Genomic DNA, 13726 nt, shown 5'->3' with positions numbered 1-13726 from the left:
TGTATATATCCAAATTACCAGGGGGCCGTATTAAACTGGAACAAGGGCCACAATTGGCCCGCGGGCCGGACTTTGGACATGCCTGAGGTAGAGGAAGAGGCAGATTATGAGGGACCCCCTAGCAAGTCATGAAAAGGTGAGTAAAAAAAAAAAATCCCAAATGTTATTAATTGTTTTTAATGCAGTTGAATAATGCAAAAATAATTAATTGTAGGAGTGGAACTCGACTTTATGTATACCATGAATTAGGTACTTATGTATGAAATAAAGTTTTTCATTGAATATCTTACTCTGTGCAGGTATTTAATGATATATGTAGTATGTTAATTTTCTATCAAATATGAATTATTATGAGACAAATGCTCTACTCTTTTACACATATTATAGATATGTTAATTATAACTCCACACAACACTTGACCCTCCGTGTGCTTCATTTAAAGTCCCACTTCCTTGCTCTTCTTTGTATATTTTAATAGGGATGAAGACTGATGACAACTTCATCTCCTCATATAAAGTCCCATAGACCCCTCTTTTAGAAACCATATTTATATATTATAATGTAATTAGCAGTTCTGCCATTAAGTTGTAAACCTTTTTTTTCTTTTTTACTAGCAAACATGGTATACTTAACTTCGCTGTGCGATGGTGTTGCACAGAGTGGCCCGAACCTCTTCTTCTGGGGTCAAACACCAGCATTTTTGGTTCCTCCTCTTCTCTGTGTGCCCCCACAGGAAGCAGTTTCTATGATGGTGCACCTGCTGGCTCGTATCTTGCTTTTGGCACTAGTCCAAATCATTTGGTGGAGGGGGATTATGGTGTGGGGTTGTTTTTCAGGGGTTGGGTTTGGTCCCTTAGTTCCAGTGAAGGGAACTCTTAAGGTGTCAGCATACCAAGACATTTTGGGCAATTTTATGCTCCCAACTGTGCGGGAACAGTTTTGGGAATTAAAACAAATAGGAAGGAAAGGGAGAGGCCCAGGCGCTACCTGACGTAGCTAAATGAAATATATGAACCGTATATGTGTGAGCAAAGTAATATCTCCAGCAAGAGGGAGAGAAGGGGAGAGAAAATTCCAGGTGAGTAATAGTTATATCAGCACACACAGAAGATCACAGTAAGAGAACTTATAGAGAATGTCTCTTATAGAGTTATATCCAGAGCAGGCTGCACAAAGGTATTAAAGGCAGATGACTCTCACGGAGGAGCAAGTTATGCCCAAATTATCCGTAGATGTATAACCAGTAAGTAAATAATACATGTAAAAGATTCAGATTTACAATACTAACTACGCAGTCTATAGGTGCAGTCTAAGTGCCGCTATAGGAGGTCATAGATGTATTTAAATACCAGAATGTAACTATACTCAATGTCCCATAAGTGCTGTAAATATGTATAGGAGAAGTGCAAACAATTATATATCTGTGCAACGATTATAAAACATATATACCAAATAATGTATATTATGTGCAAAAATAGCAGACAGTATGCACTGTTGTGCAAAGGATGCGAGAATTGTGCAAAAACAGGCAAGAATTGTGCAAAAAGCAGGCAAAAAAATGTGCAAAAAAGGAGTGCAAAAAAATGTGCAAAAAAATGTGCAACAGTTACGCTGAATACATAAATTAATCAGAGAAAAGTCCTCCACAAACAATGAATGCAGTCCTTGTGAAAAACAGAAAACCTAAATCCAAAAGAAGGCCAAAAAAGGGCAAAAGATATATATATATATATATATATATATATATATATATATATATATATATATATATATATATTATTATGTAGAACCTGGAACAAATCCAGGAACAATATCAGAGAGCAAAAACATAACAAGAAACAGACTAAAAATAAAAACAAATAAATGAATAACAAAATTGCAGTCCAAATTAGGTTTCAAAATCTTCCAATAGTTGCAGAAAAAAGGTGACTGGTGCTCAAATATGATATAATTCAGGTGACTTCCGTGCTCGCCCCCTCAGGTCCCCACTCACCAGAACTCTATGCCCACACAGGGCGATCAGGCCTTCTATATTGCACAATGCAGGATCTGGTTGTTCCACGGGTAGGCACGTCCAAAGGGTACACCTCCAGCGAAGAAACCCCACTTTCCAGCTGTATCACCTTCCTTAGTGTGTGGACTTATTTGTACTCAATAGGTAGTGCTGTACCAGAGGATCCTCAGGAAAATAAAAAGGGTCTCATAGTGAAATATCTTCAGACTTTCGAAGTTTTTCAAGTTTTGGGAATTGCCCCTTCCTGTTTCAACAAGACTATGCACCATTGCACAAAGCAAGGTCCATAAAGACGTGGTTTGGGGAGGAGGAATTTGACTGGCCTGCACAGAGTACTGACCTCAACCCGATAGAGCACCTTTAGAGTGAATTACAGCGGAGACCTCAGTGCCTGACTTCACAAATGCGCTTCTGGAAGAATGGTCAAACATTCCCATAGACTCACTCCTAAACCTTGTGGACAGCCTTCCCAGAAGAGTTGACACTGTTATAGCTGCAAAGGGTGGGCCAACTCAATGTTGAACTCTATGGACTAAGGCTGGGCATATATTATACAATTTTCTCTTACAACTTTCCTTTAGATTTATCAAAACCATGTAATATAATAAGGTCAAACCTAAACATTTTCAATTTCTATGTAACCAGCCAGGCCCTTGGACTACATAGTTAAAGGTAAATCTAATGCCATGTACACATGATTGGAATTTTGGTCAGAAAAAGCTCTGATGTTTTTTCCGACGGAATTCCGTCGGGATTTTGCTCAAGCTGTCTTGCATACACACGGTCACACCAAATTCCAACCATCAAGAATGCGGTGACGTACAACACGTATAACGGGACTAGAAAAAGGAAGTTTATTAGCCAGTAGCCAATAGCTTCCATCTCGTAGTTGAATCTGAGCAAGTGCGAATTTTTGCGTGTCGGAATTGCATACACACGAACGCATTTTTGGAGAGGAACTTTTTTGGGCCGAAAAATTGAGAATGCGCCCTCAAGCAAAAGTCTGATGAAGCATACACACGATTGCATTTTCCGGCCAAAAGCTCTCATCGGTTTTTTGGTGGCTGAATTTACAATTGTGTGTACACAGCATAAGGGAAATTAATAAGAAAATTGTATAATGTATGGCCAGCTGTAGACTGGGATGCCATTAAAGTTTATGTGCGTGTAAAGGCAGGCATCCCAATACTTTTGATAATATAGCATATAGCTATGGTGCAATTTTCTGTCTCAGCGTAGTTTTCTAAAAAAGAAAAACATCTGTAACATCTTGACTTGTAAGAGACTTCTATTTTCCAACAAGTGTTTTTTTTTTTCCATTGGCACAAGTTCCCCCATGGCAATGCCCAGCTTCCCTTTGTTTTTTGTTTTTTGTAGTTTACCTTTTATACCTTAAAATGGAGAGAACAAAAACATTTGAACAACAATATTTGCCTCCATAGACTTCAGTGGTAATTGTTCTAAGTTCATGTTTGCAAAACTTTTACAAGATTTGAATCAAACAGGAATCAATAGCCTATCACTCTTCAGTATGTGTTTCTTAAAGTTCTCTGGGTATATTATGAAAGAATGCAACCCAACTACACGTTATAAATCAAAAATAATTTTGTAACAATAGACAGAATGTTTATATCAAAGAAAATTGAGTACTGTCCGTGATACTTTTTTTATTTGCACTAACATACAATTTTTCAGGACAAGCTTTCGGGTATGTCCCCTTCTTCAAGGTCCAAGCAGTACTGATTTACACATTTTTAAGCAGAATGTAACAACAAAACAAAAACAAAAATTCTTTAGGAGACTAAGGCTCAAAGAATATTTTCACAGTAATGAAAGGAATCCTAAGACAATAGGAAGTGACAAAAAGAAAAAGAACAGCAACTTCACACCTCCACAAGGACGCAACCCCAAACTGGATACCTATATTGACAGCTTCAGGCTGCGAGTTACATCCCTGATATCCACCCAGCAAAAGAAAATATTATACAACCTTTCACCACTGGAGCGAAGAGCTGTACATGATCTGCGCAATAATCAGGCCATAACCATCAAACCAGCAGATAAAGGGGGAGCAGTCGTTGTGATGGATACAGACAAATATATACAAGAGGGCCAGAGGCAGCTGGCAAATACTACTTACTACAAAAAACTGGATTATGATCCGACCCAGGATTTTACTAAGCAATTAAAAAATCTCATTGCGACAATACCAAGCCACCTACATTCAGAGCTTATCAATGCAATTCCGTATAATCCAGAAATTGGAGACTTCTACATGCTGCCCAAGATTCACAAGCCAGGAAATCCAGGCAGACCCATTATAACAGGTATGAATACACTTACCGAACATATCTCAGGCCTTGTAGAAAACATGTTAAAACCCTTAGTCATGAATAGGGATGAGCTTCGTGTTCGTGTCGAACATACGTTCGACTCGAACATCGGCTGTTCGCCCGTTCGGCGAATTCTGAACGTTATGGACCGTTCGCGCCAAATTCGTGTGGTGCTCACGTCCCACAATGCACTGCAATGGCGCAGTGCATTGCTGGCTCATGATTTGCCAAGCATGCACTGTGACCCCGCATGCTTGGCCAATCACAGCGCCGGCAGCGAGGAGAGCCGTGATTGGCCACAGGCAGGATGCCTGTGGCCAATCATAGCTCAGGCTGTGTAGTACACGCCTCACACTATATAAGGCCGCCAGCGTGGCGGCCTTGTGTAGTGTGTTGGCGTCTGTAGCAGTTAGTGGGTGTTCTGTGTACCTTCAACACAGTATACACTGATCGTTATCGGCCGATTTTTCGTTCTTGCTCTTCTGTAGTGGTTGTTGTCTGCGTGCCCAGTATACACCGCAATATTCACCTATATAGCTAGCTATATTTCTCTTTTTTAATAGAGCTTGCAGTCAGTGTTAGGAGATTGTGCGTGCTGTCTGCGTGCTCTGAACGCAGTATACACCGCTATATCCGCCTATATAGCTAACTATCTTACTCGTTTTAAATAGAGCTTTCAGTCAGTGTTAGGAGATTGTGCGTGCTGTCTGCGTGCTCTGAACCCAGTATACACCTCTATATCCACCTATATAGCTAACTATCTTGCTCGTTTTAAATAGAGCTTTCAGTCAGTGTTAGGAGATTGTGCGTGCTGTCTGCGTGCTCTGAACGCAGTATACACCGCTATATCCACCTATATAGCTAACTATCTTGCTCGTTTTAAATAGAGCTTTCAGTCAGTGTTAGGAGATTGTGCGTGCTGTCTGCGTGCTCTGAACCCAGTATACACCTCTATATCCACCTATATAGCTAACTATCTTGCTCGTTTAAAATAGAGCTTTCAGTCAGTGTTAGGAGATTGTGCGTGCTGTCTGCGTGCTCTGAACCCAGTATACACGGCTATATCCACCTATATAGCTAACTATCTTACTCGTTTTAAATAGAGCTTTCAGTCAGTGTTAGGAGATTGTGCGTGCTGTCTGCGTGCTCTGAACGCAGTATACACCGCTATATCCACCTATATAGCTAACTATCTTGCTCATTTTAAATAGAGCTTTCAGTCAGTGTTAGGAGATTGTGCGTGCTGTCTGCGTGCTCTGAACCCTGTATACACCACTATATCCACCTATATAGCTAACTATCTTGCTCGTTTTAAATAGAGCTTTCAGTCAGTGTTAGGAGATTGTGCGTGCTGTCTGCGTGCTCTGAACCCAGTATACACCGCTATATCCACCTATATAGCTAACTATCTTGCTCGTTTTAAATAGAGCTTTCAGTCAGTGTTAGGAGATTGTGCGTGCTGTCTGCGTGTTCTGAACCCAGTATACACCGCTATATTCACCTACATAGCTCTTCTCTATTTGAGCCATCTGCCATCTGCAGGAGTTAGTGGAAGTTGTGTGTGCCTCCAGCACAATATACACTACCCAATTGCTGGTTTTCCCAACTCCCTTCAGGCCATTACCATGTCTGGAAGGCCAGCAAGGAGAGGCAGACAGGCGCGAGCCGATAAAAGAGGGCAAGCAGGCTCTGTGTCTAGAGACAACAGCGCTGGTCGTGGACGCGGTGCATCGTCATCATCAGCACGTGGCCATGGGACACGCTTGTCCTTCTTTTCGGCAGCTGGACCTGTTGAGCCGCAACATCATCTCTCACCCAGGCTCAGGGTACTAGCAAAGCAGCTGCCAACGCATCGTCTTCCCTCCTCTCAATGTCATCATCAGTGACTCCTTCCCTAGACCCACCACGTCCTCCTGAGGAGTCTCCTGAACTCTTTGAGCACAGTGTTGGGTACATGCTCCAGGAGGATGCCCAGTGTTTTGTAGGCTCTGATGATGATACTCAGCTAGAGGAAGGCAGTACCGTGAATGCAGAGAGAGGGGATGCTCAAGAAGGACAGCAATCTGGCAGTCATGTTCCACAAGCTGCAGCATACTGCCAGGTTTGCTCCAGCGATGAAGAGGGAGGGGATGATGAGGGCACTGACTCCACGTGGGTGCCTGGTAGGAGAGAGGAGGAGGAGGAGGCACATGCCCAATGAGGCAGGATGCCCTCCAGGGGCCAGCTTAGGGACAGCACACCGACTGAATCACACCGCAGAGCTCCGCCTGTGCAGGGTGCTGCCTCTGCACGTTATTCTAAAAGTTCTTTGGTGTGGGCCTTTTTTGAGACGAGTGCATCAGATCGCACCGCTGCTATTTGCAACATATGTCTCAAGCGTATCTCGCATGGCCAAAACATCAGCCGCTTGGGCACCACATGCTTGACCAGACATATGTTGACCTGCCATGCAGCTCGTTGGCAAGCGTACCTCAAAAACCCACACCAAAGAACAAAGCGGACCTCTCCTTGCTCCTCATCAGCTGGGATCTCCAACCCCACTAGACCTTCAGTCCTCTCTGAAACCTGCTCTGAGAGGAATGAAGGTGTAGTATTAGGTGGGTCACAGCCAAGTGCTTCCAGGCACTCTGCTAGCAGTACACCCACGTCCGATTATAGCAGGCAAATGTCCCTGCCCCAGCTGCTGGACCGCCGAAAGAAGTTCACTCCCAGCCATCCACATGCCCAGCGGTTGAATGCTAGTTTGGCTAAATTGCTAGCACTTCAACTGCTGCCTTTTCAGTTGGTAGACTCGGCCCCCTTCCGTGAGTTTGTACAATGTGCGGTTCCTCAGTGGCAGGTCCCCAAACGCCACTTTTTCTCACGGAAGGCGATTCCGGCTCTCTACCGGCATGTGGAAGGCAATGTCCTTGCCTCGCTGGACAGGGCGGTCAGCGGTAAGGTGCATATTACCGCTGACTCATGGTCCAGCAGGCATGGACAGGGACGTTACCTGTCTTTCACGGCCCATTGGGTCACTCTTCTGGCAGCTGGGAAGGATGCAGGACAAGGTGCAGTAGTGTTGGAGGTTGTTCCACCACCACGCCTCCAAAATGCTAGTATTGGTTGTGACACACCTCTCTCCTCCACCCCCTCCTCTTCTTCTTCCTCCGTGGCCTCTTCCAGTGCTCTGTCCTCAGAACCAGCGGTGCAGGGGCTACGCAAGTACGCAGGCAAAACGATGCCATGCCGTGCTTGCGCTGGTTTGTTTGGGGGACAGGAGCCACACTGGGGCGGATGTTTTGTCAGCTCTGCAGGGGCAGTCCGAGAGGTGGTTGACGCCACGCCAGCTTAAGCCAGGAATGGTGGTTTGCGACAATGGCACCAACCTCCTCTCCGCCCTCCAACAGGGACAACTGACCCATGTGCCCTGTGTAGCTCACGTCCTTAACCTGTTGGTGCAGCGGTTCTTGGGCAGGTACCCGGGCTTACAGGATGTCCTGAAGCAGGCCAGGAAAGTCTGTGTGCATTTCCGCCGATCATTTAATGCCTGTGCTCGGCTGGCTGAGTTCCAAAAGGAGTTGAACCTGCCCAAGAACCGCCTTATATATGACATGCCCACCAGGTGGAACTCAACGTTGGCCATGCTGCAGCGGCTACACACGCAGCAGAGGGCCATCAATGAGTACCTGTGCGACTACGGCACCAGGACAGGGTCAGGGGAGCTCGTTTTTTTCTCACCATGCCAGTGGGGCATGATCGGGGATGCAGGCACTGTCCTGTCACCATTTGAGGAGGTCACAAGGATGGTGAGCAGTGACAGTGCATGCATCAGTGACACTGTACCTCTTGTCCACCTCTTGGAGCATACGCTGCGTGGAATAATGGACAGGGCACTTGAGGCAGAACAGAGGCAGGAAGAGGAGGACTTCCTTGCCTCTCAAGGCCCCCTTTATCCAGTGTTCCTGCTGTGCCACCCATCACACAGGAAGAGGAGGAGGAGGATGATTGTGTCAGCATGGAGGTGGAGGCTGGCACTCAGAATCAGCAGCAGCAGCGGTCTTGTAGGGATGATTTACAGTCTCAAGAAACCCGTGGATTTGTACGTGGTAACAAGGGTAAGGTTGCCGACCTTATCTTGCCATCGCAGAGGGAGCAGAGGATGAGTCATCTCCGGGAGGCCTTGCAGAACGGTCTGTGCAACGCGTTCCCAGAGACTGGGAGGTTACAAACTCCTGGTCCTGGACAACGTGTTGCTGAGGCATCGGTCAGAAGGAGCGGTGGAGAAGGTGGCTGTCTGACCGATGCTTTCAGACAATTTTTTAGTCCGCAGCCCCAAGGTATGATCGGTTCCAGCAACCATCGCCAGCGTCTGATTTACATGGTGCAGGAATACCTAGGGGCAAGGTCAGACTTGGACACCTTTCCCACCGAAAATCCTTTGGCTTACTGGGTCTTGAGGATGGATCACTGGCCAGAGCTTGCACAGTATGCAATTGAGCTACTCGCCTGTCCTGCATCCAGCGTTCTTTCGGAACGCACCTTCAGTGCTGCTGGTGGCTTTTTTACTGATCACAGGGTGTGCCTGTCCACCGAATCAGTTGATCGACTGACCTTCATCAAGATGAATCAGTCTTGGATCACCCACAGCTACCAAGCACCTGAAGCTGATGTAACCAAATAATTTTTTTTTGAAATATCACATCCCTTCAAGACTGCCTATGCTGATGCTGAGTGACTGTCCTGTTATGTTGATTGTCTATCCTCTTCCTCCTCCACTGATATGTTGGAAGAACATTTTTGGTTCTGGGTGATGCCATCAGCCCAATTTTTCTGCCCCTGTTTAACAGGGGCATTTAATTACAATTTTTGATGCAATGCTTTGCAGCAGGGCTAATTCCTGCACTAAAACTAGAGTATATGGGAGAGGTTGCAGTGTCGTGGCACCAGTGCCTAAGGCCCAATTTTTCTGCCCCTGTTTAACAGGGGCGTTTAATTACAATTTTTGATGCAATGCTTTGCAGCAGGGCTAATTCCTGCACTAAAACTAGAGTATATGGGAGAGGTTGCAGTGTCGTGGCACCAGCACCAGTGCCTAAGGCCCAATTTTGCAGCCCCTGTTTAACAGGGACATGTAATTACAATTCTTGAGATAATATTTCACAGGAGGGCCCGTTCCTGTGCCCACCCAGAGTAACTGTGAGGACTTATAGTGTTGTGGCACCAGCACCACAACCACCAAAGGTAAATTTTTCTACCACTGTTCAACAATGGCATGTAATTACAATTCTTGATATAATCGTTCACAGCAGGGCGCTCCAGCGCCCACCAAGAGTCACTTTGAGGGCTTACAATGTTGTGGCAAAACCAACACCTAGTTCTGCCATTTCTGAAGAGCATATAGGGCAGGCCCCTACTTTCACACATCCAACTTACAAACATCTCCTACTTGCAAACGGAAGGAGACAACAGCAAATGAGATGAAAAAAGACGGACGGCAAAACAAATTATACAGGGGTGATAACCCTTCCCTATGTTTTCCAAAAAGCTTAAAAATATTTTTTTTGACTGGAGCTACACTTTAAAAATGTACCAGTTGAAAATTACAAACAGATTCAACTTAACACAACAAACCTACACAGTCCCTGTCTTGTTTGCACCGCCTGTATACTGCTGTTCTGAGTATATAGGGCCTGGGGGCCACACGTATTTCCTTTTTTTAATATGGGTACGGGGTTCCCCTTAATATGCGTACAAGACCCAAAGGGGCTGGTAATGGGCAGGGAGGGCTACCCATGCCATTTTTCTCAATGATTTTCAACCATATTGCAGGAACCAGATATAACATTAAAACCGCAAGCAGTTTTAAATTACATTATTTCCGTTAAATGTCATTTTGTGCAGGGACTGTTCTAAACACGGGAAACACTTTTTTTTCACTTTAATCGTCATTAAAATCAGTGCTCCCGCCAAAACGGCAGTTTTTAAAACTTTTTTTTGCATTGACCCATGTCCCCTGGGGCAGGAGCCAGGTCCCCAAACCCTTTTTAGGACAGTATCTTGCATATTAGCCGTTAAAATTAGCACTTTTAATTTCGAACGTTCGAGTCCCATAGACTTCAATGGAGTTCTAACGTTCATACGAATATGGAGTCCGTTCGAAGGTTCTGGTGCGAACCGAACCGGGGGGTGTTCGGCTCATCCCTAGTCATGAACACTGCAAGTTTCCTACAAGACACCACTGATTTTCTGAACAAGCTTAACAATATACAACAATTACCACCAAATACACTTCTAGTCACCATGGATGTAGAATCTCTGTACAGTAACATCCCTCACAAGGATGGGTTGGCGGCATGTCACAGATTCTTATCATCCCCACCAAACCAAAAATACACTGCTGAGGATGTGACATAGCTCATCGAATTCATTCTTACACACAACTACTTCACTTTTAATAATGACATCTATCTCCAGTGTATGGGTACTGCTATGGGAAGCAAAATGGCACCCCAATATGCAAACTTATTTATGGCTGACCTGGAGGACAAATTTCTGAACAGCATACAACAAAAGCCATACAGATATTATCGCTATATTGATGATATCTTCGTGATATGGACTGAAGGTGAAGAAAATCTAAACCAATTCTTCTCATTGATCAACACTTTTCACCCATCTATAAAACTAAAAATGGATTATTCAAACACACATGTCAACTTCCTAGACACTACAGTATACATCAGGGATCACAAGCTTCACATGTCGATATACAGAAAACCGACTGACCGATGCAGCTATCTTCACAGTTCCAGTTTTCACCCGCAACACACTAAACGGGCCATCATACACAGCCAGGCCATCAGATACCACCGAATTTGTTCAGACCCAGAAGACAGAGATAAACATCTCAGAACACTGGCAGACTCCTTTCACATCTAAGGTTACAAAGAGAAAACCATCAACAACAGCATAAACACAGCCTTGAAAACCCAAAGAGAAAATCTCCTCCAATACACAGAGAAAAAAAACAAATTACCGAGTACCTCTAGTCACCACATACAACCCAGCACTAGAAGGGATCAAAAAGATAATCAAAGATTTACAACCCATTATAACAGAGGATGAAACTCTGAAAGGAATATTCCAACAATCCCCATTACTGGCTTTCAGACAACCACCCAACCTCAGACACAAACTAATCAGCAGGAAACTTCACTCTGATTATGAAGTCACAAATAATGGAAGCAAACCCTGCAATAAAAAGCGCTGCAAACTATGCAACCAGATCACTATCCAAAAGTGTCACATACACAAACGGGACCTTCAATATCATGGGATCTTACAACTGTACCTCCAGTAATGTTGTGTACCTCATCCAATGCAAAAGGTGCAGCAAAGGATCTTATGTTGGTGAAACAGGACAGAAGTTGCAAACGAGGATGAATTTACACAGACATACCATCAAGGAACATAAAGAAGACAGTTTATGCACACCTGTGGGGCATCACTTCTCACAACCGGACCACACTATAGAAGACCTCAATGTTTTAGTTCTTAAAGGGAATTTCAGAACTATCCAGGAAAGGAAAACCTTTGAACCAAGAATGATAATTCTTTTTGACACAAAAAATAATGGCCTGAATTTAGATATAGGTTTCCTTACCCATTATACTAAAGTTTTACAACCCCCTCTGTGACTAGCACCCCCCCCCCCCCCTCCATTCCATAGCTCTCCCTCTGTCTTATCTCACTAACTCATCTGTTATCTTTATTGCCATTGATTTGTAGGTTTTTTTTTCTCTTCTTTCCCTCAGAGGTGTTTTTTTTTGTTTTTTGTTTTGTTGTTACATTCTGCTTAAAAGTTTGTAAATCAGTACTGCTTGGACCTTGAAGAAGGGGACATACCCCAAAAGCTTGTCCTGAAAAATTGTATGTTAGTGCAAATAAAAAAAGTATCACGGACAGTACTCAATTTTGTCTGTCACAATTGCACTAATACGGCTACAATCACATTAAGTATATCAAAGGAACAAATTCTGTTTATGCAGTTCATCATCTTTATAACTGATTTTGCCTTAATGCAGCATTTTAATTACACTGGTTGATACATGTCATTTACAATTTAGCTCTATAGATAAAAAAAAATGCTACAATTTTTCATATACATCAATAAATATGTTTCAATAAATAAATATCTGATTTACTCTTTTGAGAGCTGTGGAAAACTTACTTCTCTTCCACCAGCTGTCTTTGGTATTCCTCAAACTCTTCTCTTGTCATACCCTTAGACTCTGCCGTCTCTTTGCCATCTGGATTTTCTTTTGTCTCCGTTTCACCCCCAAGGTTATTTCCCAGATTCTTCATAGAAGATCCCATCATAGCTTTCAGCATAAATGCCATGTCTGTATTTTTAATATGGCAAAAAGTGAGAAAAAAAAGTTTTCTCTCTCCTAAACACTAAAGAAACCTCAACGTTTTGAAAGTTATTTCATTATATAATGTTAATTCTTATTTAATGGTAATTAACCATTTCTAATTATGTTTGCAGGAGTTCAATGGTTCTTTTGCCTGTTGATTTCTCTGTTACAGTGCAAGGTGAATGTGTCCCTGCACAGACAGCCTAAACCAGCTTAAGGCATTAAGTATTAGTGAGGTGGAGATAACAGTATTCCTTTTTGCAGAGATCCATATACTCCCTCCTCTTAAGCCCTGAAGCTGCTCAAGATATCCCCAAGTTAAAGCACATCATTCCTTTAAAACTAAATAGGGTATATACTGACAGTATTTGATTGATTTGAATGAAAAATCATAGTACTGACAGTTTTTAATTATCGTGTTCACATTAATAGAACTTGGTTAATTGTTTCAGCTCCTTAGTAGTACTACCAGTTTTACTCATATCTGAATTTTCATTATAACCCATCCCTTAAAGTGGTAGTAAAGTCTTTCATTAAACTTTTACCGTCAATGCAGCAACTGCGTGAGCTGCTGTACAGCTATGGCGATTCGCGCAGGAGAGCCGACCTGTCGCCGTATAATGACAGCGGCTGGTCAGCAAGTGGTTGAAGCAGATCTCTAGCCACAAATAACAAGATAAAAATGAATAGTCCATTAACAGATAATATAACAAAACCAGCTTTCAGTGTTATATTCATCCATATTTTTAGGTTGTTGTTTTTCCGCATCCCATGGTCAGAATCGTCCAACCCACTTTCACTGAGCCCAAGTCACCCCAGACCCATGCCAGTCTGTTACTGGACAGTGAACGGAGAAGCAGCACAGTGATGACTTCATTTTTATATTACACTTTCTCCTGTTATCAGCATGCTTGTCAGCTTATTAACTGATAATCTCCTTTTACTGTTTCCTCCTTTCTCACTGTAGCTTTGCTATACAG

General features: G+C 43.4%; 1 protein-coding gene across 1 annotated transcript in view; it reads right to left on the bottom strand.

The window, feature by feature from the left end:
- LOC143974374 (complexin-4-like) overlaps positions 1 to 12931 on the bottom strand; it is a 98351-nt gene extending 85420 nt beyond the window's left edge. The window contains exon 1 of the mRNA XM_077475665.1: positions 12560 to 12931. Within this exon, the coding sequence (XP_077331791.1) occupies positions 12560 to 12729 (170 nt within the window). The 5' untranslated portion in view covers positions 12730 to 12931. The remainder of the gene's footprint in view (positions 1 to 12559) is intronic.
- Positions 12932 to 13726: the final 795 nt, after the last annotated feature.

The sequence above is a fragment of the Lithobates pipiens genome, unplaced genomic scaffold (genome assembly GCF_037356315.1).
Source record: "Lithobates pipiens isolate NorthernLeopardFrog02 unplaced genomic scaffold, aLitPip1_a1.2 Scaffold_13, whole genome shotgun sequence".
NCBI lineage: Eukaryota > Metazoa > Chordata > Amphibia > Anura > Ranidae > Lithobates > Lithobates pipiens.
The sequence above is the reverse complement of the archived record's forward strand: the minus strand, read 5'-3'. Positions and strand labels throughout refer to the sequence as shown.